Source organism: Rhincodon typus, chromosome 9, assembly GCF_021869965.1.
Source record: "Rhincodon typus isolate 14 chromosome 9, sRhiTyp1.1, whole genome shotgun sequence".
Classification (NCBI taxonomy): Eukaryota; Metazoa; Chordata; class Chondrichthyes; order Orectolobiformes; family Rhincodontidae; genus Rhincodon; species Rhincodon typus.
The window spans coordinates 64,415,589-64,443,300 of record NC_063340.1 but is presented as its reverse complement, the minus strand read 5'-3'; the positions used below and the strand labels follow the sequence as shown (position 1 = coordinate 64,443,300).

At 41.9% G+C, this 27,712-nt stretch overlaps 1 protein-coding gene and 1 long non-coding RNA gene across 3 annotated transcripts in view; one reads left to right on the top strand and one right to left on the bottom strand.

The window, feature by feature from the left end:
* epas1b (endothelial PAS domain protein 1b) overlaps positions 1 to 27,712 on the top strand; it is a 75,880-nt gene that overhangs the window by 18,708 nt on the left and 29,460 nt on the right. The window contains exons 1-2 of one of the 2 annotated variants that reach the window (XM_048600701.1): positions 8,554 to 8,649; positions 19,170 to 19,360. In XM_048600701.1, coding sequence (XP_048456658.1) covers positions 8,567 to 8,649; positions 19,170 to 19,360 — 274 coding nt within the window. In that variant the 5' untranslated portion in view covers positions 8,554 to 8,566. Of the gene's footprint in view, positions 1 to 8,553; positions 8,650 to 19,169; positions 19,361 to 27,712 lie in introns of those variants that run through there. The other variant, XM_048600702.1, reaches the window with a different exon arrangement.
* LOC125483956 lies at positions 21,927 to 25,715 on the bottom strand. The gene is made up of 2 exons (XR_007262821.1): positions 25,415 to 25,715; positions 21,927 to 22,796 (listed from the first exon to the last, which is right to left on the bottom strand). It is a non-coding gene; the product is annotated as an uncharacterized LOC125483956 (long non-coding RNA).

Sequence of the window (27,712 nt, the reverse complement as noted above, 5' to 3'; positions counted from 1 at the left end):
CTGGCTCCATCCCCGCCTCTTCGACCTGTTTGTTTCCTCTCCACCTATCCTCTCCTCTATCCCTCTTCTATCCGCCTCCCACTCTCTCCCTGTTTATTTCAGAACCCCCTTCCCCTCCCCCTTTTCTGATGAAGGGTCTAGGCCCGAAACGTCAGCCTCTCTGCTCCTATGATGCTGCTTGGCCTGCTGTGTTCATCCAGCCCTGCACCTTGTTGTCTTTGATGGTGAGGTGCTTGCTTTGTATTCATTCCGATGTCATGAATACTTATTAACACACCCGACTGCTGGAATTATGATCATGGGCACAATTTTCTGAACCAATAATAGAAAATATGTCTATTCACAAACCCAACTACATACATATATGGGGCTTGAACCTGGCAGGGTACACTTCTTCCTCCAAGCTGTAATGAGTATAAACTTCTACTGCTAGGGTTCTTCAAAACCAAGCTATTTCTTTCTGCAAACACTTGCAGTGCTAGGGGTGAAGCCTTTCAATGTTGAACAGCTTGTAAGACATCTCAGTCACATGCAGTATGATTTATTGTTGCTAAAAGCTCTAAGTGTCAGGGGTGAACATTGACAGGACTAACAAGCCTGCCTAAACATGGTAGCAAACCCAACGGAGACAATATAGTGGGACTGACCTCTAAAAGGGGCTCAATACAAACATCCAACTTCTCCCACTCAAGCCTTTGGTGTCAAGCTCTCAGCTATGTATGTTCTCCCAGTTGTGGTAAAAGGTCAGTGAGCTGATGGCGTGTGAACTGCTGAGTATTGCAGATCTTTTCTGTGTTAAGTGTGAGCTCTGCCAAATAAGGAAGTTTGAAAGACAGTACTACTGCAGGTGCTGGTAGTGCTAAAATGGTTGCTGCAATGAGACAACAGCTATTGATTGTGCATAAGGCATGCATGATGGAGATGCCTGACACCCAGTCTTGTATGGGATATCCTGTGCGGTGGCAACTCAGAATGTTAACTCCCATTCACAAGAGCACAAAGCATTGAGTAGGCTATGTTCGTTATCTTACCATTCACCCTCTTTCAACACCGGAGCCAGGTTCTCATGAGCCCCTTGGATGCTTTATTTTTGAAAATCCAATTGCACTGTGCACCATGTAATGCTTGGTAAGTGTTATTGCTGTTGAAGACACCTCTAGGTAAAATCAGTATCTTTGTATACTCATAAGATATCACTGAAGATATTTTTGTAACCATCCTGTTCAGAGATATTTTACACACTTCTGGAGTAGCTGGGTCTTGAACCTAGACCTTCCAGCCTAGTGACGGAGACAATATCACTGCTCCACAGGAATCCTTTAGCTGTTTAATTGGAAAATATTTTCAATCAACCTTTTCCATTCTCTGGAGCAGCTGGGACTTAAACCTGAGCCTGCTGGTCCAGAGAAAGGAACACTATCATTGCACCTCAAGATCCCATAGGTGTTTACTCTAATTAACTTGAAGAAAATCTTCTATCACTGTGTTAGTCAATGAGGACCACATGAAAAGAGGCTTCTGCTGCAAATACTGTGATTAGTTTACTTCCGGACAGCAGTGAGCACAAACTTATGAAGGAGCAGATTTCCCACATGCACTGTTGAAGTCCAATGATGAACTGATGCTTGCATGATTTTTAACAAAAATTCATTGCCCTCATGGTGTCAGGTTCATGACTCTTACAAAGTAATGCCACTACCCTCTTCCTCACTGTTGCAATAAAATATTGGTAAATGTCCACGGCAAATGGAGGAAATAAAGTCAACCAGAGCCCTTGATTTAACTTCTGAATCAAGACTGACTGATTGCTTCTGAATGTGTGTGTCTGTATGTATGTATGTGTGTGTGTGCAAACGCATGCTGAAAGGGAGTGGTGGGGGGCGGTGGGGGGTGGTGTGAAAGGAGGTAGGAGAGAAAGCAGAACCAAATTTTTAAATACTAACATTGGGACTAGTGATAACTCTTTGTTTGTGCTCTGTTTCTGAAAGGGATATAAAAAGATCGATGTTCTTCTTTAACATAGAAAATAGGAGCAGCAGTAGGCCATTCAGCCCATCAAGTCTACTCCATCATTCATTATGATCATGGCTGATCATCCAACTTAGTATCCTGTTCCTACTTACTCCCCATACCCTTTGATCCCTTGAGCCTTACGTCCAAAGTATATCCAAAGAGAGAGAGATAATGCTCTAAGAGTGGGTTGATGAATTAATTACAGATATTTTTAATCAACCTGTTCAGATATGTTATGACATATGTCTGGGGCAAGTGGGGCAAGTGGATTTGAACGCAGGTCTCCTGGCTCAGAGATAGCGACACTGTCACTGCTCTACAAGAACCCAACCAATTAATTATATCTTGCTACGATTTCAGGGATCAATTCGGCTCAATTGGTTGTTGTTGTTGTCATGCAATGTCAGTTAGTAACATTACTGATCTTTAACGCATGTCGCTACTATTGTATTGCAGTTAGTCGATTTAGCTACATGAAAGTAGAGCTATAAGTGAAGAGCCCAATTTGGGTAAAGATTAGATGATGTGGGCTAGTGTTTTGGGCACTGTGGAGTGCCACTGCTCTTACCACATAATCCACAGCCCAGGTTGGTATTTCCTCCCATTGAGCTGAATTACTTGTGGTTAAAAGTTCTTGGCTTGCCAGCAGTCGTCATTGCTGTTGTGTTCAGTGTCAAATATCACGCTGGAGTTTTCTTTCAATGATTTCTAGTGTATCTAAACACTTGAACTTTAGTCTTGTAGTGTAAGCATGCAAGATATGTAAACATAGCACAAAAAAAACTGCAAATGCTAGAAATCTTTTACTGGAACAGAAAATGTTGGAAACAGCAAGAAGTAAAATGAATAAGCCAGCAACTGCTTAAGCGGGAAACAGTTCTTTAGTGAAATTCTATTTACATGAGATAATTGAGCCATAATGAGAGAAACAAATGTAATTAAAGACACAGAGATAGTAGGAACTGCAGATGCTGGAGAATCCGAGACAACAAGGTGCAGGGCTGGACGAACACAGCAGGCCAAGCAGCATCACAGGAGCAGAGAGGCTGACGTTTCGGGCCTAGACCCTGAAGACACATATTAGTCACAAAGAACTTGTGAGTTGCTGAGGCACTGAGGATGGATTAAGCGTGCCATATTAGGAGAAGCTTTGTCAGTAAATTGAGTTCTTAAGTGTTTTTTTGCGTATGTTCCTATTATGTTTGAAACATACATAATACATAATTCTATATTAAAATGCTAATTCAGGTTACAACCTGGTATTAGGGTGGAACATTACATTTTATGTTAGGTCTTCCTACAGCTCAAAACATGCTTAATTCACCTTTAGTTTTTCACTAATGTTAGCAAAGACAGGAATATTGGTGTTGACGTGATGACTAACCACATTCTGATAAATCCGTGTTTGACAACTAACCGTGGAGATCTTCAAGCTTTAATTTTTCTGACCTGCTGAGTAATTATTTGTTTTTCTTGCAAAATTTGAACCTGTTCAGTCGGAAGACTGTCAAGCTACCTTCCTTAATGATCTCCACTAAGAGTACACTTGTTATTTTCGTGACTGTAATGGATGAGTTGGAGACTGGTTCGAGTTGACTACTGTCGATCAGAAATGAATTATTCTGCAAGAGATTTGATGAGTGAAATTTGGAACACTTTTATCTTTCTAAAATGATTATTTAGGTTTGCCAAATAATTGCACATGACCCCTTAATAAGATTTTACAAATTCTTTTCTATTATGTAAAATAATATTCTCTTATTGGTGGAATCTTCTGGTGACCAGGGCAGGAGCTTCAATGGATGAGATGGAGCCTCCGCTGGAATGCTGTTCTATATTTTGTTTTACTCTTGTGCACTCAAAGTGACGTCAACATTGTTTAATCTTTTCTTTCCTCCCCCCATATGTGGATCCCACCTCCATAACTGCAGGTAAACTTGAGGATGCTTGCTGCCAGCTTTGCTGGTTTGCCTCCCAATACCCGGCAGGCATTCTTTATTGGTCTGGGGTCCAGAGGGCTCTTTCCTCCAGGGGGTCCCAGTACACGTATAAATGCAACCAAGCCAACCCAACCTGATTGAGGCATTTGGGTCCCTGACCCAGTGGAGTTGGTGCAGCAGGACACCTCTGGAGAATCCTGAGATGGCAATGCTTGAGTGTAAGAATGTCACTCCTCCTCCTTGTTGGTGGCCAATGTAAACTCCCTCGCCCCTGTTGGGATGCGGCTTCTAGAGGTAGCCATGCTCCCTCAGCCCCCTCTTGTCTAGCCAGTGGATGAATGCATCTGTGGCTCAAGCTATGGAAAAAAAAAGGTCCCTGTGCATATCCAGCAGAGACTGATTGTTCTGCTGCACTGGGCTCCCAAAGTGGTCACCACCTGTTCCTTCAAGGCTTGCCATGTGCTCCCTGCTGGAGCTCCAACCTATTGCCAACTCTTCAGTCTTCACTAGAGTCTGCGTATAATCTCTGCCACCTCTGCCAGATGCTCCCCTGCTAAAATTAACATTGATGATACCTCACTAATGATCATGACCAGAAGTGTACGATCTATACTGGGTCCAGCAAGGTCCTAGTCTTCTGCAATGCTGGCAATGGTCTTTATTTTCCCTGGATTAGGGGTGTGATCTGGAAACTGCATAGAAAAACAAAGATCTGTTAGTGTCACAAGCCCCCACCCTTACTCCGGTTTCATAGAGACATTGCTACATTAGATGCAGCTTGGGAGTAGCAAATCAGAGGCTCTCACATTCGATCACCACCTATGTCCAATCTCCCTATCAGAACAGGCACCTTTCCATCGTTTTTCTGCCAGCTCAACAGCATGATCCTTGAAATGGGATAGGAGCCTTTTATCAAACTTCCCTGTGCCCCTTCACCCATCCCAACCCCACACAGATCTGGACCCTTTCTTCTACAGGAGACGGAGTGAATCAGTAAGAGACATTAAAGTGTGTACATGAGTACAATACCTGCGTTTATAGATCGAGATGCTAGTCGCCAGAGATTGTCTGTATGTGATAATAGGAAGTAGACTATGGTAAGGAGAACATTAGGAGTTAAAAGCATTGGTCAGTTTTGTCAAAGAGCTACAGTTGATAAAAGGCAAGAAAGCATTCGATGATGTGTGTGTCTTAGATACCTCTGAGGTGTTCATTCTGAAACTATCTTTCCTGGTCGTGCCTGTGTCCAATGCAGTGAGAAGCAGTCAGATGTGTACTTGCCTATGGAACCAGATCATCCCCAGTGGTCTACAGTCCACATTCAGGCCTTCCCAATTTGGCCCTAACTGTGACAATGTCTACATTCAGAACATTGAGATCCTTCAGAAGCGTTTCTCCCTGCGACTCCTGACACACACACTCGCAGCAATGCGCCGGCATCTCCGGGCACTACAATCAAGCCTACCTCAGCTCAGAGCCTCCCTCTCCCAGACCTGCAAAGGACCTCTCCTGTTTTTTATTCCTCGTAGGATCCACAACCTGAACTCACAATTCTACTCAGCTTTATTGGAAACTAAAAACCGTTAAGTACAGTAAACTTACTGGTGCCTACCACCCAAAACGGGCCTACTCCACCTCCCAAATCCCAAATGTGGCCACTGTCGGAGCACCCACAGATGACGTCACATCCTCCACTGCCGGATACACCACTTCCGGGACAGCGAACGCCATCGACACCGCTGCTGATGCCACCGCCTCCATTTCTGAGGCCAGCACCATAGACACTGAGGACGTACCTACCATCACTGCTGCTGCCGCCGCCTACCCTGCTCTGCCCACCGTCGATGCAGCTCCGCCCACCACCAATGCCGATACAACTCCGCCCACCACCAGTGCCGATGCAACTCCGCCCACTGCCATCGCCGACGCAACTCCGCCCACCGCAGATGCCGACGCAACTCCGCCCACAGCCGACACCGCACGGCCCACCACCGACACCGACGTCGCTCTGCCCACCGCCTCCACAGCCAGCAGTTCCAGAGGAGACAGCAGCACCCAGCCCTGCCGAGTCTTCACCATCCCCCCAGACCTCCCCCTTACTGAGGACGAACGGTCAGTCCTCAGTAAAGTGCTCACCTTTGTCCCCCTCCACCCACACATCAACGAATACCGGTCACGTTTGGACATAGAGCAGTTTTTCTGCCGCCTCCGCCTCCACACTTACTTCTTCAACCGTGAGCCTAACCCTCCCTCTACTGACCCCTTCTCCCACCTCCAACACACCCCCTCCTCCTGGACACCACCCCAAGGCCTCCTACCTCCCTCGACCTCTTCATCTCCAACTGCCGTCGAGACATCAATCGCCTCAACCTCTCCACCCCTCTCACCCACTCCAACCTCTCCCCCTCAGAACATGCAGCCCTCCGCTCCAATCCCAACCTCACCATAAAACCCGCGGACAAGGGAGGCGCAGTTGTAGTATGGCGCACTGACCTCTACATCGCCGAGGCCAGACGCCAACTCTCCGACACCTCCTCCTACCGCCCCCTTGATCATGACCCCACCCCTGACCACCAAACCATCATCTCCCAAACCATCCACAACCTCATCACCTCAGGTGACCTTCCACCCACAGCCTCAAACCTCATCCTTCCCCAACCCCGCACCGCCCGCTTCTATCTCCTTCCCAAAATCACAAACCTGACTGCCCTGGTTGACCCATTGTTTCCGCCTGCTCCTGCCCCACCGAACTTATCTCCACCTATCTTGACTCCATTTTCTCCCACTTTGTCCAGGAACTCCCTACCTACGTCCGTGACACCACCCACGCCCTCCACCTCCTCTAGAACTTCCAATTCCCTGGTCCCCAACACCTCATCTTTACCATGGACGTCCAGTCCCTATACACCTGCATTCCCCATACAGATGGCCTAAAGGCCCTCCGCTTCTTCTTGTCCCGCAGGCCCGACCAGTCCCCCTCCACTGACACCCTCATCCACTTAGCTGAACTCGTCCTCACTCTCAACAACTTCTCTTTCAATTCCTCCCACTTCCTACAGACAAAGGGGGTGGCCGTGGTACCCGCATGGGCCCAAGCTATGCCTGCCTCTTCGTAGGTTATGTGGAACAATCCCTCTTCCGTACCTACACTGGCCCTATACCCCACCTCTTCCTCCGTTACATTGATGACGGTATCGGCGCCGCCTCGTGCTCCCACGAGGAGCTCGAACAGTTCATCCACTTCACCAATACCTTCCACCCCAACCTTAAGTTCACCTAGACCATCTCCAATACCTCTCTCTCCTTCCTGGACCTCTCTGTCTCCATCTCTGGCAACCACCTAGAAACCGATATCCATTTCAAGCCCACCGACTCCCACAGCTACCTAGAATACACCTCCTTCTACCCACCTTCCTGCAAAAATGCCATCCCCTATTCCCAATTCCTTCGCCTCTGCCGCATCTGCTCCCAGGATGAGGCATTCCACTCCCGTACATCTCAGTTGTCCTCATTTTTCAAGGACCGCAACTTCCCCCCCCAACTCAGTGGTCGAGAACGTCCTCGACCGTGTCTCCCGCATTTCCCGCAACTCATCCCTCACAACCCCTCCCCACAATAACAACGAAAACAGAATCCCCCTCATCCTCACGTACCACCCCACCAACCTCCGGATCCAACGCATCATCCTCCGACACTTCCGCCATCTGCAATCCGACCCCACCACCAAAGACATTTTTCCCTCCCCACCCTTATCTGCTTTCCGGAGGGACCACTCTCTCCGTGACTGCCTTGTCCACTCCACACTCCCCTCCAGCCCCACCACACCCGGCACTTTTCTCTGCAACCGCAGGAAGTGCTACACCTGCCCCTGCACCTCCCCCCCCACCCCCATCCCAGGCCCCAAGAAGACTTTCCACATCAAGCAGATGTTCACCTGCACATCTGCTAATGTGGTATACTGCATCCGCTACTCCCGTTGTGGCCTCCTCTGCATTGGGGAAACCAAGCGGAGGCTTGGGGACCGCTTTGCAGAACACCTACGCTCGGTTTGCACTAAACAACTGCACCTCCCAGTCACGAACCATTTCAACTCCCCCTCCCATTCCGCAGACGACACGTCCATCCTGGGCCTCCTGCAGTGCCACAACGATGCCACCCGAAGGTTGCAGGAACAGCAACTCATATTCCGCTTGGGAACCCTGCAGCCCAATGGTATCAATGTGGACTTCACAAGCTTCAAAATCTCCCCTCCCCCTACCGCATCCCAAAACCAGTCCAGCTCGTCCCTGCCTCCCTAACCTGTCCTTCCTCCCACCTATCCCCTCCTCCCACCCCAAGCCCCACCCCCATCTCCTACCTACTAACCTCATCCCGCCCCCTTGACCTGTCCGTCCTCCCTGGACTGATTTATCTGCTCCCTACCTCCCCACCTACACTCACCTTTACTGGCTCCATCCCCGCCTCTTTGACCTGACTGTCTCCTCTCCACCTATCTTCTCCTCTATCCATCTTCTGTCCACCTCCCCCTCTCTCCCTATTTATTTCAGAACCCCCTTCCCCTCCCCCTTTTCTGATGAAGGGTCTAGGCCTGAAACGTCAGCCTCTCTGCTCCTATGATGCTGCTTGGCCTGCTGTGTTCATCCAGCTCTGCACCTTGTTATCTGAGATGTGTACGTTCTCCTAGTTGTGATGAAAGGTTAGCAGTGAGTGTGTAATCTCCTGAGTACTGTAGTTGCTTTTATGTTTTTTACTGTGAGCCATGGCAGATGTTTGAGATGCAGTGCCACTCATTCTGTTACCAATGATACTGCATTGTTAGCTGCAATTAAATGACAGACATCGATTGCCCACGGGGGATCTGATTGAGACACCAAATCTCCTGTGAGACAGCCCTGTGCAGTGGAAACAGTACAATGCTAATTCACACTCGTAGGGGCTTGACTCATTGAGTTTATACCCTGGCTGAGTACAGCATACCATTCATCCCCTTGCATACTAGAGACAGCTTCTCTCCAGCAGTCCATGAATGCTGGCCTCCACAGCCACCTCTGTACAGTTGGGATGTCTATCCCTAGGGAAGAGAACTTCTCTCTATGACAGCATTCAGAGCCTGTAGGCATCACAGGAACCTGGCATCATTTTTTTCCTGCTTGAATACCTCCAGGGGATGGGTTGGGGGTAGTGAGCAAAGATTGAGTAATGGTCCCTGGATTTAGGAGTTTGGAAGGTCCCAGTGATGGTTGGGAATTTAGGAGGGGGGGAAATGTAAAATTTCATGCCTGCCCATAAAAGTTGGTGCTTTACTTGTGAAGTCCAAACGTGATGCATATGGGAGCAATGTCCTGATGATCTGTATGTCCTTGTTTGCTATGATCTGCCTGTACTGCTTGCAAAACAAAGCTTTCCATTGTACTTATGTGCATGTGACTACATTAATTCAAATCAAATTGAATATTGGGTCTATGGTGATGAATGAGGAGATGGGAAGGGGGAAGTTATAAGTCAATGGTGGAGAGATGGAATGTCTATCTTTCTGTTGGAAAAATTTGGCCAAAAACACTTTCTTATGATCTGTACTGTGAGAGAACTGCTACTTCCTATTGACACTTGACAAAACAAGTGTTGAAATACACATTTGAGACACAGGTTTGTTAGCAAAGATGAAATAAAACAGAAATTGCTGGAAAAGCTCAGCAGGTCTGGTGGCATCTGTGAAGAAAAAAATCAGAGTTAATGTTTCGGGTCCGGTGACCCTTCCTCATCTGCTAAAATTCAGAATAGATTGTAAATGTGCATCTTAAGACTGTGGCTAAATGTTGGTACAAACAATGAATGGAGGATATCTTTCTTCAGTGATAATAAATAAAGATTTTCTATTAAAGGTGCAATTCTCAACACTTAAATTGGGCATGTTAGTTTTAATGTGATTTATGTGGAGGACGATAAAAACCAAAATGATGTGACAATCATATTTAAAATAACACAGGAAGTATCACTTAGCAACTAATTGTCAGCAGTTGGGTGCAGAATCCCATTCAATAAGATAATTGCATTTTAATGAGGTGTGAAGAACTGATTGAAACTGTTCAAAGCAGTGAATTTGATTGGAACCAGCAGAGCATTTTACATTAGTAAATATATGGTAAATAATTATTGAACTGCCTAAGACAGCTGGAATGCTTAAAGTATTACAAACAATGTTTTTGTGAGTGACTTTATTTGGAGTTAGTGACTAGTTGGAGCTATTTGTGCTGATGTACATGGCTCCCTGTGATGAGCATGGACAATGTAAATGGTGCGGTATATACTTAAAACCCAAAAACCAAAAAACGAATAATGTGTAGTCAGCAATCTCAAGTTATGCCACTAGATCTGTACCTGTTCCAGTTTGAGGTCCAACAGTTCTAAATATGCAGATAAGCTTCATGTACAGGACCAATTAAATCTCATTCCACTTTACAAATATTTAAGTTAACTAAATGATTAAAAGTTTTCTTTTCAGTGGCTGCAGTACAAAATCGAAATAATGCAGCAATCTCCTCCAAAATGGTATTGCACAACCCAGCAGTTCAGGCAGTCCAGGAGGTCTGTCACCAACTGTAGAGGAGGTAGACAAATTAACATTTAGATATAAGCTCGGCCTGAATTGGGGGAGGAAAATGTAGGTAGCAGTTAAATAGGAACAGACGACAGGGTAGAAATGAGTTGAAAACATATATGCTTCTTCTCTGTTGGAGAGAAGATATGGATAGAATGGTCTGTCATCATCTTAATAGAAAAACTGCAGATGGTTAAATTGCTTGATTAAGGCAATGTAATTTACCCATTGGACTAAGCATTTACATCGATATTGAGCTGAAACCTATTTGGACTGATACATATGATGCAACTGGGTTATAAATGCATGGCAAGGAGGACAAATATGAGGCAGTGAATAAGTTCATTATGAGCAATCCATGAGAGTTTAGCAATATATTAAAGGATGAATTTTAACTTTGTCCAGCTCACACTAACAAAAGCTGTACGTTATTAGTTTTGGAGAACCTAGCTCCCTATTCTTCCTAAGCCACCATATTTCTGGGACCTTCTGTTTAATGGCCCAGTGTGTCCACTCGAATTGTCTGGCAGCTCTATTACTCTATTGCAATCTTCAGATTTAAGCTCTTTGATATATTTCGTATCCTGATTCAATTTTGAGGCACCTACTACCAAGCTGTACTGAGTGATGAAGAGGCAGAAGCCAAAAAAGAATATGTGCCAAGAACAGTATCAGTGCTACCATAGGCACCACAAGAATTATATGGGTGCTAGGCAGCCTAACCCTTTCAATCATGATCTGTAGAGCTTTGCCAGGACTCACCTCTTAGCCAGCTGGGTCAGTCTCCTGGTCTCCCAATATTGTGTTGATCCAGGCCTCCCACCAGCTACTTTGGGTGACTTGAGCAATGTGCTTAACCATCTGGCTCCTTACTATTAATGTCTTGTGTATAGCTCACACTTCATGTAATATGCTTACTCTAACACCTACTCCATCAATTTATATTCATAATAATCATATTATTGTAAGAGTGTTTCTTCCCATTTGCTGTAAACAACACTTATGGGAGGTCAGTCATTACCTTTGTACAGATTATGCATCAAGTGAAAGTATGTAAGTTGCACTGATGTGTAACTGAAGTATGTTAAAGTGCAACTGTGTCAGGCTGATCTGAATTGTGCTACTTGGATATCTAAAACATGGCTTGTGCAATTTAGAGCTCACAGGAGATAGTCTAATGATGTCAGGTTCATTTGGAGGTGTAGCGCATCATTTTGGAGAGTTAAGGTACCATTTTGGTTATGTCCAGGGGCCCTGGTTGTGGGTTGATGTTATGTCCTTTTCAGAGAAATATGACACCTTTGGGATTGTTAAAAGTAGATACAAACGTGTGTTTAAAAAGATCCTAAACTCTTTAGAACTGTCAAGTTCATTGGAACTGTCAGAAGAATTGGCAAGATAGATCTCCAGAGAACTGTCATAAAAGCTTAAGGGAACTGTTAAGGTAACTGTTAGGAGAATTGTCTATATAGCTGTAAAAGGAAACTGACAAAGAGAACTATGAAGGCATTTAAAACAGTTGCTCTTTAAATATTTGAAAAAAAGGAATTGTGTTTCTGTGTTGAAAAAACATAGTGCTTGCGATTTCACTCTGCCTATTGAAATTAATGTAAGGTTAATCATTACAAGACAAGAGCACACCATTGATTTCAGAACTCTTGCACAGCAGGGGGTCTGTCAGTGCACAGCATGATAGACTTCTCCAAATGGTTATAGATGAAGTGGGATTGAGAATTACAAAACTTATTTTTACAGATGACTTAAAGCAAGTTAAATGTGGTAAATGGGTTTTTATCAATTTGACGGTTTGTTTTTTATTAATAGACCCTTAAATATATTTAATCTCAGCAGGGGTCCTGGGGTCTGCCCATGGTGGGCACTGAGTGAGTGGGCATGGCAAATGTGAGGGCAAAAGCTGGATGGACGTGGGTTAGCCTGAGTTGTGAACTGCTAGCATGGGGGCTATAAAGGGCCAGGTATAGGTACATATGTTGGCATGGAAGGTATGGGAGATCCCTGCCTTGCCTCCCCCTGCTTCCATAGAACCAAGCTCTGACCTTCTGGGGTGTCTTGACTCAGTGTCAGACTAAATGTGTCATATTAGAAATGGTATGACTAGCAGAAAGTGAAGATGGCCTCTACTCTAACTCAATCATATCTTCAGCTCATTGTTAGAACTTTCACTAATTTCCCTATGAATGATATTTTATGCTGTTTATACTCATACATTAAATACTTATATTTACAAGCAGCTGGGCTGGAGCTCTCTGGATTCATTTTGCATCAATGTTTCCAGAAGACTCTGACTCACTTTAGCCTAAGTACTTCTGTGGTCTGAGGCTTCTCCTTGGGTGCACTGCTAGCAGTAGCCACCACTCCCAGTGGAATTGCCTATAGTGCGCCTGATTTAGTAGCATCAGCAGGATTCCTGCCTGCAGCATCTTGAATTTTTTGGAAGATCCCGCAGTGACCAGTTAAGTGCCTGTCAAATATTTAATCCAATCGGGTCATCTTCTCGGAAGTGACTTGTGTTTTCTACTAGTTCTCCAACCAATATACTGAACTCTTGTTAATTACATGAAATTTCATGTACTCTGTCTCATAGTTCCTCTGTCATTCAATGTCTGAACTCTCCTCTGCTTTGTTTTGCGATTCATCATAAAACTGCTTAGTATTATTACCTGAAGGTGGTTTGTAGATCGCCAGTGAATGAATTGCAGCAGTGCATCAATTATTGTAATGAAATAAAATTGTTACATTTGTTCTCTTGTGGAGTTTGTCACGTACACAGTACTAAATTCAGTGTTGCACAAAAACCCATCCCACTGAGAAACCTGTGGCACTTTTAGTTCTGTGCTACAAAATTATAGTTATTAGGTGCAGGTGTAGCCCTCATAACTTTGAACATTGCCTCTGGTAGGAAGGGCACCATTATCAAAATAAAGCAAACGTGCTGACACCAGTGCTGTTATACGCAGCTGGTTGACTTGAAGAGGATATTCTGTCCAGCTCCTCGAATGGCAGATGTCAATTAAATATATATGAAAAGATATAACAAATCCTACTGACAACACCAGGTTTGGGATTGCCATTTTGTCTGCCTGCGTTAGGCTGCCCAAACATACTTGAGGTGAAACTTTAGCTTTATTAAGGTCCACATGCATTGAAAAGTGTGTGTGCAATTCTATCGGTTATACGAGAGCAACTATACTGGGCTAACCAGTCAGCTACTGTTCTCAAACCCACTGAAAAGCAACTGCAACAGGACTGGTCATAATAAAAGCAGTGCTGTAATGTACCTGTGATCTTGTATATGTAAGGGAGGTGTACTTAGGTCAGTTATTAATAATCAGTAACTGAAAAGAAAGCTAAGTTAATGGAATGACACAGATACACCAGGAGGACTCAGAAATGCAACAATTCTTAATCCCCTTGAAAAAGACCTAAAACAAACTTTGCCAATAGCAGCAGCAACAAGGAAAGTGTAAGCAAAGCTTCAGGCTTCCACTAAGGGTTAGAATTTGACACCCCGCCCCTCTTCTGTCACTCCCCCACCACACCCCCAACCCCCAAATCCCTGCCAGTGGTGGACTTGCAGACTGGGTTCATAAAATTGGGTACAATGTCATGGGCACTGTTCTTGGCAACAACCTGCCTTCCTCTAATTTTAACCATGGCAGGGGAGGCACTGAAAGGTCTGTCCATCATTGGTCCTTAAGTGTCCAATTGATTGCCACCATCCTTGGTGAAATGTAACTTTGCAGTTACATTTGGAAAGTCTTGTTATGAATCAGTAGATAGAATAAAAAATAGCTGGCTATGTTAAACACTGTCATCCAATTGTGTCATCCACCTGTGGTCTATTAGTTCAAATAATGCATCTGCTAGACTGGATTGCTGCAGAACCAAAAAAGTTAAATGAGCATTTGATGTTGCCTATTTTGGACTGTAACAGCCCTATTGTGGCATGTGTGCTTTAATGAATGGCAAACAACTGGCTAGCTTTTCAAATCCAAACTCTGTGTAAGTCAGCTTTCCATCTGCATTTACAGCTGTGTCTGAATCCACTGGTATTGGTATAACATATCCTGAGGTGGCAGGAGAATTGGATAGAGTTTTCAAGTTCAGGTCTTTAATGATCTCCCAGCTCTGTAGAGCCCTTGGAAAGAATTTCCCTACATAATGTTTCCCTGATCTTTTTAATAATGATTCTATGATGCATGGAAAGTTTCTTTCTGCCAATAGCAACCGGGAGATAGCAGAAGTAAAATCAGGGCAGTTGATTTATTGCCAACATCTCACTTCACTGTATTTTTTGCTGGAATCCTCTCCTGGGATACCAACTCCTATCATTTTAATGATGTCCCAGTCTCAACATCAACTGGGCCTCCCAGCAACACAACCAGGTAATAAGCCTTCATGGATCAACCAAACTCCACCTGCTGGTTCTGCAGTATACAATAATTTCTCTAATCTGAAAAAGTTAGGAAAAATACTAGCATAGTTATTTGAACACTTGGAAAACATTAATTCACATTCCAAATATTCTCAAAAATTAACTTCTGTTTTAAAAACATGAACATTTAATCTTTCTTTTGTACTTTAAATGGGACTTAAAGCAGCTTCCCTTTAATTTCTACCTGGAAATGTGAAATGACAGGCAGTTCACAGAGTATAGATTAAATGAAAACAGAAACAGAAATCACTAGAAATTCAGCAGGTCTGGCAGCATCTGTGGAGAGAAAGTAGAGTCACATTTTGAGCTCAATGGCCTTTCATAAGAACTGAACACAGCTAGGAAAATATGGTATATATGCTGAAGATGGGGCAGGGAGGGGAAAGAGTAAACAATAGGTGGAGGTGGAGATGGAGCCCAGAGACAGAGAACAGAAGTAGGGCAGACAAAGCAGAAAATGAGATGTTTAGGGACCCTGTCGCCTTCAAATCTCAATATCTAGTCCGATAATTCTAGGGCTTGAGCACCTCCTTTGCATGTCCTTTGCTCATGTCCACACACCAGGTCTTGTAACCACGTGAGCTGCTTTCACCACTGACAACCCATTTTCACCTATTAATGGTCCCCAGCAGCAGGTTTACTTTAACTCTGGCTCACTGTTATCCATCCCTTTGTCTACCCAAAAGCTGTTCTCTCTCTGTCTCTCTCTGTCTCTCTGGGTTGCATCTCCATTTATCGTTTATTCCTTCCCCCCTCCCCTGCACCTCCTGCCCTGTCCCCGTCTTCAACACATTATACCAACATTTCCCCAGCTACAGTCAGTTCTGAAGAAGGGTCACTGGACCCAAAATGTTAACTGTCTTTTCCCTCCATACATGTTGCCAGACCTGCTAGGTTTTCACAGTAATTTTTGTTTTTGTTTCTGATTTCCAACATCCGCAGTTCTTTGTTTTTGTCCAATGAAAACAGCTTCTGCAAAGATTCTCAATGGACGCCACTTTGGATTCTCAGTCACACAACGTTCTGGTCCTTGCTCTCTGTAATCCTATCAAACAGGAGCTAAGCAGATCTGAAGAAAATTCTTTTTTTGTTAAAGCATTATTGCAAAAGAAGTGGCAGAATATCAACCTATTGCATCATATAAATTTCACCTTGAATATTTTGCACATTCATCAAATACAAGCTGTATGTTTCTATATGCAGTACTATTTGGATTTTGTTGGTTTCAGTGATTCCATTATAAATGATATTTATGATTTCTGTTCATGCAGTGCAATGTTTCATAAGGTAAGTAAGTAGCACTGAGCTGTAGCCTTGAATACTGACGTCTGACCAATTAAGCTTGGTTATATCTTTTAACTTATTCAAATTGTTTTGTTGTTAGCTGGTTTTGATGAACAGAAATAAACAGAAATGAGCTCGTTGCAAATTGACAGCAAGTGGTGTTCTGAGTATTGGGGATGTGACCAAGTTGCTCACCAAAGGATATTAAATCTCTTAGTGAGATAATCACTGAAAGATTATACCCATCATGTTGATGATAGAAGGGGTTTAAGAAGTAGCTTTCTCTCTTTGCACGGTTATCTATTAAATAAACTCTAATGGAATTAATTATCCAAAAAAATTGTACCTCAGAGAAAAAAAGAACCTTTCTATTGAGTTAATAACTCCAGGCAACAATGCTAATCCTCTTCCTACTAATTAACTAAGAATTATGTTTACTTGGTTCATTACGTTAGCTAACTTCTATAATTTAACATCTGATATGCTGGTATTACCTCAATTTCCTTCAGCATTCTTGTAATAATGCAACAAAATTAGTCAACTGTGGCATCCTTTGTGAGGCTACTTTTACAGTTGAAAGAATATAACTACTTAGGTGAAGGTTTGTACTTACCAGGGAAGACTTTCCAGTTCTGGGCTTTCAGCAAGTGTTCACGGGCCAGATGAGGAACCGTTGTTAAGAGCAAAAAAAGTATTGTGATTGCAGATTATCATCAATATGAGATTGATATGTGATGCACTTCATTGAAATCTTCCTTCATGAATCATCAATCCTTTTAATTAAAGGGATAAGCTCTGGGAAATGGGTCCAGATCTCCCAAGGATAGCAACCATCATTAGTAGGTAATAGGATAGTTTTGTTGTCTGGTCCCTGTTGGAAACAGTGGGGTTGGTGGGGAGAACTGATCAGAAGATCTGGGTCATTCTGTCTGATGTTTCCTGGGTAACTACTCAGGTAAGGACATTGCAAACGTCCAGGGTCTCCGTCTCCAACTCAGAGCTGGAGACATTCATGGATGTCGCATGGAAGAGGTAAATTAATACTGGAAGTTGAATCTTTCTAGGCAATTCACATATAGGTCAGTGCATCAGGACTTCCACAGGATTCCAACACATACCTCGGTTGTATATCTGGTTTCTGACTATCCAGAGACAGGAAGATTTGGGCCATATGTTTAGAACTATGAGAAACTGAGCTAAAATAGAATTTGCTGATTCAGTAAATTTCTTCAATAATTGCATCACAACATAATTGGCACATACAATTACTTTGATTTAATGTTAAAGATTTAACATTAGTAGAGTTATGGCACTGTCACTTTTAGTTCTTTGACCTGGGTTTAAATGCAACCATTCTGGGAATTTTACATGTGATATTTCATCTTAATCTCCCAATAGGCGGGGAGGTAACAAATAAAATTTTCCATAATCCAGCAGTAATTATATTAATAATTATCAGATTTGTTAAGAAAGATGTAAGAATGGCAGACATGGAAAATACTTGCATTCAGTCACATGTGATAGGAGACATATTTCTGAGGGTGGGGTTAAAAACATATTATTGATACCACGAGAGAGATGTGTTGTTCAACATCTGACTCTTTCGAGTGCATGAAGCTAAGTAAAACGGTAAATGCGTTCCAACATCTAGCAATAACTCTCCTTTTTTGATGCATACTACTTTGCCACTTGAGTTGATCTCACCTACTCGCCAACTGGCCTGAATTATTCTCTATCCAGGTTAAAATACTGGGAGGGAGACCCCACTGAAGGAACACCATCTATCCTGCAGCCATGTAAAGGTTTATTGATTGTCAATAGGCTGGAGGCAACAATGCTACCTTTCTGGATCACAAAATCCCTCTTCAAAAAACGGAGGGTCCTGCTCGATCAGTGACTGGTGATCTGGCTGGATGCCATTCCTACAATGCCCCAGAAGAGGAGCTGGGAAGCTAGGTTTTGAGAAGCTTGCAGGAGGCCATCTTGTGGGCCCAGGGTTCCTGGCAAGGAAGAGTCCCTCTGCCTGCAGTTCTCTACCAGTCCATGGAGAGGCCCCTAGAGGAAAGCCACTTCGCATGGGCTTCTCCTGTCATCGGTTAAGTTCTGCTGGTGGCAGGATGAAGTTTATGGTTGGGTGTTCTTTGCCCACCTGGAGCCTAAGTTGACCACTGGTGGGCATGACAGTCAGTGCCATCAGGTATCGTTGCAGAGTAGGGCCAGGCATGTAGGCAGTGGGATTTAATGAGCCCACTACCTTCAAACCTGTCAGATCAGGAGTGTAGTATCCAACCCAATGTCTTTGATATTCATAACACAAGATGTAATTAGAGAAATAGAATTCATTATTAATACAAATCCAGAAAGGCATACTGAGTGAAGATTTCCTTTGTGCGTATAGACAGTTGCACAACTTTTATTGATTTAGCAAACATAAACTGTCACAAATATGTTATACTTTAATTACTGAGGCAGACCAGCTTTACCCATTTATAATTTTTCATTCAAGTTACGAGGCTATCAGGTAAAAATTATACCAAATCATGTAGGGGGAGTTTTAACTAATATATAATGTGAGCTAGCGGGTGAGAGGGAGGGCAGAGTGTGGTGGAGGAGGGTGTGACCATAATGCCAATCTCATCCTCTGACAGTATCAATTGAGGAATTGCCTAATGTTCTAGGAGAGGTAGCTGGGGCATATTGGCAGGCAAAGACTGGATGGCCTGAAGATATCTGCATGTGTGTTTCTTTCTGGATTTCAGAATAAGCTGACAGGAGCTACTCTCCTTGTCACCAAATATGCCTGACTCATGCTTTTACAATGTTGTGTGGAAGTTCTTGTTTAAGAGCGCTGGATTAAATTTGCAATGTTTGCTTTCAGAAGCAACTCAGAGAGAAGGAAGGAAAAATCGAGGGATGCAGCAAGATGCAGAAGGAGCAAAGAAACAGAGGTGTTTTATGAGCTTGCTCACCAGCTGCCACTACCACATAGTGTCAGTACCCACCTGGACAAAGCATCTATCATGCGGCTGACAATTAGCTTCTTACGAACCCGCAAACTTTTGAGCTCAGGTAAGATCAATTAGGACAATATAAAATAAATCAAGTTTATAAGTAAATTTCTTTCTGTATAAATGCAAACCTTTGTTCTGTCACAGATTCCCATTACAGCTAGCTGTATACTGTATTACAAAACTGCCTTTATGCAGGAAAATGTCTTACAGTTAGCACACTCTGTGGATCTGGTGCTGACCTACATAGGTCTTCACCTATTAAAACAAATGGACAGATGTTTTAGAGAAGCATGCAATTTTCCCAATACTTGCTGCTGGGATATGTGGCTTTTCTCTGTCCGATTTCCAGATCTCTCCCATTGGTGGATGACGGGGCCTCTGGCAGAATATGGCAATACATGTTACCAGAGAGGTTGACTGTGCTTAATCTTGATAAGTCACCAGGACCAGATGAGATGCAGCCAAGGACACTGAGGGAAACTTACGGTGGTATTTGAAATGGTATTCAAGAGCAAAGGGAATTTGAAGGTATTTATGTACACATCATTGAAAGTAGGAGGGCAGGTTGAAAAAGTGATTAACAAAAGTTCTAGGCTTTATAAACAGGGTCATCAACTACGAATGGAAGGAATTTAAGATGAAAAAGCAAAATACAGTGGATGTTGGAAATAACAGAACATGCCAGAAATGCACACCAGATTAGATAGCATCTGTGATGGGAAACAGAGTTAACTTTTCAGATTACAGCTCATTCTGATGAAAGGATATAACTTGAAATATTAATTCTGTTCTCTCCACAGATACTGTCTGATTGGCTATGAATTCCCAGCATTTGTTTCTCTTTCTGAAGTTCTGATAAACCTGTGGGAAACTCTGGTTTGGCCTCAGGTGGAGCATTGTGCTCAAGTTGGGGAACCAAATGTCGGGAGGGATGTAAAAGCACTAGAGAGGGTGCAGGAAAGATTCACAGGAATGTTGTCAGGTTTGAGGAACTTCAAGTATGTGGAGAAATTCAAGAAGCTGTGTCTGTTTCTATATGAGAAGAGACAATTAAGATGATATTTGATGAATGAAGATATTCAAAATCATGAGGGGGTTGTACAGAATAGACTAGATTGAACGAGGTATAAGTAAAACACTGCTTCACCTGTAAGGTGTATTTGGGACCTTAGACAGTGAAGAGAGAGAAGGTAAATGTGCAAGCATTAAACCTTCTGTAATTGCATGAGACAGTGCCAAGGGGGAGTATTAGGGGTGATACAAGAGTGTACCAGGATGTAACGGAGGGACCGGTCCCCATGGGATGCTGAGAGTGGAGGGGGGTGAAGATGTGTTTGGTGGTGGCATCTTGCTGGAGTTGACAGAAATGATGAAGGATGATCCTTTGAATGGAGAGACTAGTTGGGCAGAAAGTGAAGAGAAGGTTCTTGGAAGGAGGGGAACAAGTGAGGGGAGAAATGTAGGAGATGGATCGGACATGACTGAGGGCCCTTCCTGGACCCGAAACGTTAACTCTGATTTTTTTTCTTCACAGATGCTGCCAGACCTGCTGAGCTTTTCCAGCAACTTCTGTTTTAGTTCCTGATTTACATTATCCGCAGTTCTTTTGGCCCTCCACGGTGTTTCGCTTTTAATATTGTCGATGACATATTGTTCATGCCTGCATAATTGGTCATAGCTTATTAATGTTAAGTTGTATAATTATTTCAGGAACTCAAAAAAAGGGTTTGATAGTTGCAGGAATCCAAAATCAGCCAAAGTAATTCATTCATGCTGCAAAATTCTTGACTCAGTGTTTTAAGTGAGGTAATCTATTACTGTGTGATAGAGGGCTTCTAACAGTTGTTCTCCAATGTAATACAAAAATTATAACCAAAGTAATATGTATTTTAACTTAAAAGTAACTCTTCATTAATGGTGTATTTTGTTATCCAACCATGTACAATTAAACCTGTTGTTGTTTAAGAATCTTAATTATCTGGATATTAATCGACAATTTCCATGAATTTGTCTAGAAATGATATTCCAGGAATAAAAGGTGATAGGGCAAAATTGAATGTGTTTCATTGAAAAGGCATTTGCAGGTGCTGCATTAACTTCACTATTTCAAGGTGAATTAGTGACACAGACATTTGCTGTACTTCCACGCTGTTAGACCGTCAAGTGGCAGAATGTGAGTTCAAGTCTAACTGAATGTCCAGTGCGTTTCTGATCTTAACTATGGAAAGATGTTGATCAAAAGACTCTTGGAAGGCAGGCACCAACAGGCATGTCTTAGTGATACAAGCTACTTATCATGTAATGTTTTCTATCTTCAAGGAGCTATTTCTTCAAAACATTCCAACAAGCAGTTCCATGCGATTGATGAAACTCATGGTGCAGTGATGAACTTCAATATCTAGCTATTGAATATTACCTTATGTGAACTAAAATAACAGTTTTAATGAGACAAGTTAAGCAAAAATAGGCAATTAACAGGTTAATAAGCAGAGTTTTGCAATATACTTAATTTGGCTTATGAACAAGGGTTGATCTTAATTAGGATCATATTTCATTGAAAATTGTGGATTGTTGCTCTGAAAAATTTTGTTGCAAAGACTTTCTGTGAATGAATGACAGTTGAGTTCATTTATAAGAGATCCTTTTATTTTTCAGATAAATAAGAAAGTAGTAGTTATTTACATCAAGAAAATATTTAAGGAAATATGGTAAACTGCAATTTGAGTGTTGTTTCTTCACAAACACTGCTCGATCTCGTTAGTTATGACAGATCTGAAAAAGTTTGACACTAATAGACTGTATACTTTGATTGGGCTATGGAATATCTTTTCCATACATTAGCAATTCACAGCTTCACCCCATCTCATCTGCCCAACTGTTGTCATACTCATGCACAAAGATAATTACAGGGAACTTTATTTATGGCATTGCTTTAACTATAAAAAATACTATAGGCTTTAATTTATTTTTGTTGGGGACATGCAGGCAGTTACTACTGTGAACCTTTCTTCTCGTCTTATGATTTTCACTAGAACGGTATTTGAACCTTAATGCAGTTTGGTTGCTGAGCATATTGAAAATCATGGGCATTTCATCCATGTTGCTGATGTGACATAATGGGTTACTCTTGTTTTGGCCACTGGTCTGATCTTGAATAGCTGGAAGTTGTCAAGGTTGGCATCAGGATCTTTTGGTAGTATCTGAGCAATCTTGGCCTCCTCTTGTAATGCTTGATATTTTTGTTCCAGCTAAACCAAGTAGCTGTTGCTCTGAAATCTTTGCTGGATTCAAGGTTTGATTTGGAACATATACGTTCATAACTACACCTTGCATTGCTGGTGACAATGTAATCATTCTGGTGATTTTTCAAGGATACAACATTTACTTCTCAAGATGAGTTCAGTGGCTGTTTGCTGTTCGCATTCGATCTCAAAGACCTTCTTCAGGGTGGATTGGCCCTTCTCCCACTGTTTCATTACCACTGAATTCCCTCACTGCAACACAATTATATAATGAGTTGGCAAATGTTACAACTTTTAGCTTGAAACCAACTCTGTATTTAATTTGTTTTCCAAAGGACCCATTGCCACATGCAATCTACTCTGTGTGAACTTGTCTCAATCTCCCACACATCTTGGCAACTTCACTTGTGCTACCTGCTTGATCTCATGTGTTGGGAAATAAACATGCATTTCTGAAGTGAAAAGTTGATGGTGACTCATATGCAAGTAGAGAATGTTTTTAGCATAAGAGACGGGCTGACATATACACCAAGTTAAGGTATACAGACCTGTCAGTTTATTTATAGTGGTAGTGAAGCTTCCAGAAACAATTATTTGGGATGGAGTTAGTAGTCACAGGAAAAATTTGCGTTAATTAGGAGTGGATTTCTAAAAGGTAAATCCATGTTCAACTAACTTGCTGGAGTCTTTTGAAGAGATAACAGAGTGGATGAAGGTAATGTTGTTGAAGTGGTGGTTTACATGGACTTCCAGAAGGTACTTGATTCAATGCAACACAACAAACTTGTGAGAAAAGTTATTTCTTGTAGGAAGAGGGGCAATCGCAACATGGATACAAGATTGGCTAAGGGATAAGAAACAGAATAATGATAAATAGATTTTTTGGGCTGGTGAAGATTTGTAGTTGAGTTCTCCCAGGGGTTGGCATTGGGACCCTTGCTTTTCCTGATTTATATCTTGGTGTGCAGAGGGCAATTTCAAAGTTTGTGGATGATACAAAACTTGGAAGCATTGTAAACTGTGAGAGCATTGTAAAGCTTTAAGAGTACACAGAAAATTTAGCGGACAGGGCAGAAATGTAGCAGATGAAGTTGTGTGCAGACAAGTATGAGGTGAGGTATTTTCATAGGAAAGACATGAACAGACAATGTGACACAAGGGGCTACAATTCTAAAGAATGGGCAGGAGCAGAGGGACCTGATTGTATATTTGCACAGAAAATGGCAAGACAGTTGGAAGAGAACAGTCAATAATGTCTGTGATATCCTGGGTTTTATTAATAGGAGCATAGATTGGGAAGGAGGGGATGTTGAACTTATATAAGACATTTGTTAGACTTCAGCAGGAATATTATGTACATTACTGGGTGCGACATTACAGGAAGGATGTGAACACATTGGAGAAAGTACAGAAGAAATTGAACACATTGTTTCAAGGGATGAAGAAGTTCAATGATGAGGATAAGTTGGAGAGGTTTGGACAATTCGCCTTGGAGGGAAGAAGTTAAGATGAGATCTGATAGAAGTCAGTTTTGGATAGAGTAGATAGGGAGAAACTGTTCATATTTATAAAAGGAATAAGAATGAGAGGGCATGGATATAAAGTTGTTTATAAAGGAAGCAAATGCAATTGAGGAAGAACTTCTTCACACATCTAGAGGTTCAGGTTTGGAATGCACTACCTGGAAGTGTGGTGGAGACAGGTTCAAATGAGGCATTCAAGAGGACATTGTTTCTATTTAAATCATCATCCAACATGCAAGGGTACAGGGAAATAGCAGGATTATGGCACAGAGTCGTGATGCTTATTTGAAGAGTGGGTTATAGACACAATGAAATGAATGCCCTCATTCTGTGCTGATTTTGTGATGAAATGGCAATTCTCAATAAACAAGCATGCACATTGAATGTTGGGAGGCTGGGGTCATACTACTGTTCTAGATGACAACAGCATGGATTTGTAGCTTGAGCCTGATACTGGTACTCTTTCGGGCTTGATTCACATTGATCAATGCTTTTCCCCAGGAAAGTTTTCAGGAAACAAAAGATGATCTCTTTGCTTAGCAACAAATCCATGCTGATTGGTTAATCCTATGTATTCTGAAAATGCAGGGAGAGAAAGAATTCAATGGGAGGAACTGCTGCTCCTGAATTAAGGACTAGATTGAGATTGATATCGCAGGAAATCAGATGGAACAATGGTTTTTTAATAATACTTCCATGTTCTACACAGAAAGCACACGATGTAACTGGAAAAAGAAGAAGGATTGACTTAACAGGTTTCAAGCATAGGGTTCTTCTAAAGACTTTTTTGTTTTGTTTTGATTTCCTGTCTCTTGTGGTTTAACCCCATTCTCTCTGGACTAATTATATAATTTCCTTTTCATCTAAATGATCCCTATTTCAGCAATGATAAATAAGTGTAAGAATATAACAATTGCATTTCAAATACTAATAGATTAATAAAGATTGAAATAGTTGTTTGGACATACAGAACCTGTGTATTTGTTGTAACTTTTCATCTTGCACTCATTAGGACAATTTGCAAGAATACCAATGCAAAGGGAAAACAACATTTATACTAGATGAGTAAAATGGATGATTGGTAAAGGCATTGCCATGAAGAATTCTCTAGTTAGATGATGATTGACAGTTAACTGCCATATTTAGTTTAAATTTGAACTTGACAGATTCACTGTGTTTAGTCAAGGCATTGGTCAGAGAAATCAACTAGAGAATAGCAATCAGCTATTTGAGTTGAAACTCAATTTTCTCTCCTTTTGTTTGTCTGGGCAATGCCTTGACTAATCAGATAATCTGTCTATTTGAAACTGAAGCAAAGCATCATGATTTAATGAAGTCATCACCTACCTGTACATTCTCAACGGCATGCCTTCGTTAGTCAGAATCCTTGCAGCAACAATCAACATCCCCTACTCATATGGAGTAAAAAAAGCCCTTTACATTGATATTTCCTGCAAATGGCCTTGATGAGTACATGGCAAAACGCTTTAAAAAATGAATACTTTTCAGCAATATTCACATCTTCTGGCATTCATGCCATTTCTTTCAAACTATTTTTAAAGCTTTTAAGATTAAGAAACACAATCAAGTGCTGAATTCATTCTCAAATATTCAGATGTATTAAACTATTACAAAAAGAGCAGTACATCTTTCTGATTATATACCCATGCATTGCCATATGTAGTAACGTTGTAAGTTGTTCAAATTCACTTCTTAGTTGATGTCAAACTGATGTCAAAAAGCCAAACTTGTTTTTAAAAAATGGCAGAAATAAAGAGAAAGGAATATTTGTGTTTGCAAGTTTGTACACTCTATTCCTGTTAACATTTGTTTTCTCACAGCAAGATAGAACAGAATGTCACTGCCAAAGTCAAATATGTACACAGCATAACTCTGCTTGAATACACAGGTACAATGAAAAAAGCTTTGCAAATATAATCACATTCATTTGACCATCTAGCAGAACTGTTTTGTTTGGGAGTTTTGTTCTTTTACTGAAATATCTTTCCTTCTACGAACAATGGACTGGCAAATGACAATTAAATCTGGATAATTTAGTAAAATCAAATATAAAAATTGTCATGTGAGGTTGAAATTAGAATGGAATCATGTTGGTACAAAAGATTGATTTTGTTTCTGTTTTTATTTATTCCATGGACTTTTTAGGTCTCCATATTCTACAAATTATTTCCCAGACAGACAAGCTGCCACCACACCTTTGGAAGTAGCTGCTATTAGATGTGTAAGAACAGCTTGAGGTGACTGCTCCTCCAGTTTTCTCTCCCTCTGTACGTGGAAACCCTTTGATTCTGCATCACAACTGTCCTTAACTATTAGATAGGGCCATTATCACGTGGGGATTTTCAGGGATAAACCCTTCTCCGAACATTCCAATGTATTGGATTAAAAACAGTTGAGCCTTTATGTTAAAAAGTATCTTCTATTTTAAAATAATCTCACTTGTGAAATGGTTCTTCCCTTCAGCCTGGAATCCACTTAAGTGAGGAAAATAGATTTAGTGATGGTAGCCACAGAACTCATTAAACCTTCAGTACCTGGCTTTCATTTTGAGTCTTGCTGGTCCATTTCCAAACTGATTGAAAGCTGTCTATTTTTATCTCCAACTTGATGTAAACAGAGTTAAAAATAACACCCTGCTGATTTGGCCTGGAAGTGGATCAACTCTGCAACAATCAGTGCCAAGTAGGAGGTATACTTACTGTAAAATTTATTCCCTGCCGATATTGTAGAGAGCTCCCTTTTATTCACATATGACTCTTTGGTCCTCAAGGATTCCAAAAAGTGCTTCAAACGGTATAATTTAGAGTACAGAAAATAATAAAAATATTCATAATGGAAAGATTCAGCAAAGGGTCTGGACCCTTCTTTTCTGAAGAAGGGTCCAGACCCGAAACGTCAGCTTTCCTGCTCCTCTGATGCTGCTTGGCCTGCTGTGTTCATCCAACTCCACACCTTGTTATCTCAGAATCTCCAGCATTGGCAGTTCCTACTATCTCCTTTCAGCAAACAGTCACTCTTTCACAGTATTCTTATGACATAATTTGCAATGTTGTGCTGCCATTTGGATGTCCTGCCCACTGGTTGAAGATTTGGGGTTACCGTGTTACAGTCATATCCCTTTCCGAATCCGCAAGTTTGCTGCCCCAATAGGTGATGTAGACTTTCTCCACTGTGTGATCATGTTTTCTTCACTTTTCTGATTTGAACAAAGACATTAATTGGCTGCATTGTTCATATGTGTTTTCTCCTGCAAAGTAAACAAAACATACACAGGCCGAAACGTCAGCCTCTCTGCTCCCATGATGCTGCTTGGCCTGCTGTGTTCATCCAGCCCTGCACCTTGTTGTCTCGGATTCTCCAGCATCTGCAGTTCCTACTATCTCTGATACACAGGCAAGATTGCCTGGAAGTATAAATGCAGAATCAATGCAGTTCAGAGTAGAATGGGAGCGCACTGGAATACAATGAACATAGTCGGCTCATGGCTCACTGCAAATAAACCTTGGGACTGGGTATACTGTGATAGAACCAGCCTAAATATACATTTTGAGCATATGACGTAAAGGTCTTTTGAGATCAACACTTAGTAATGTAGGAATATAAGGAATATAGCTGAAAAAGAGA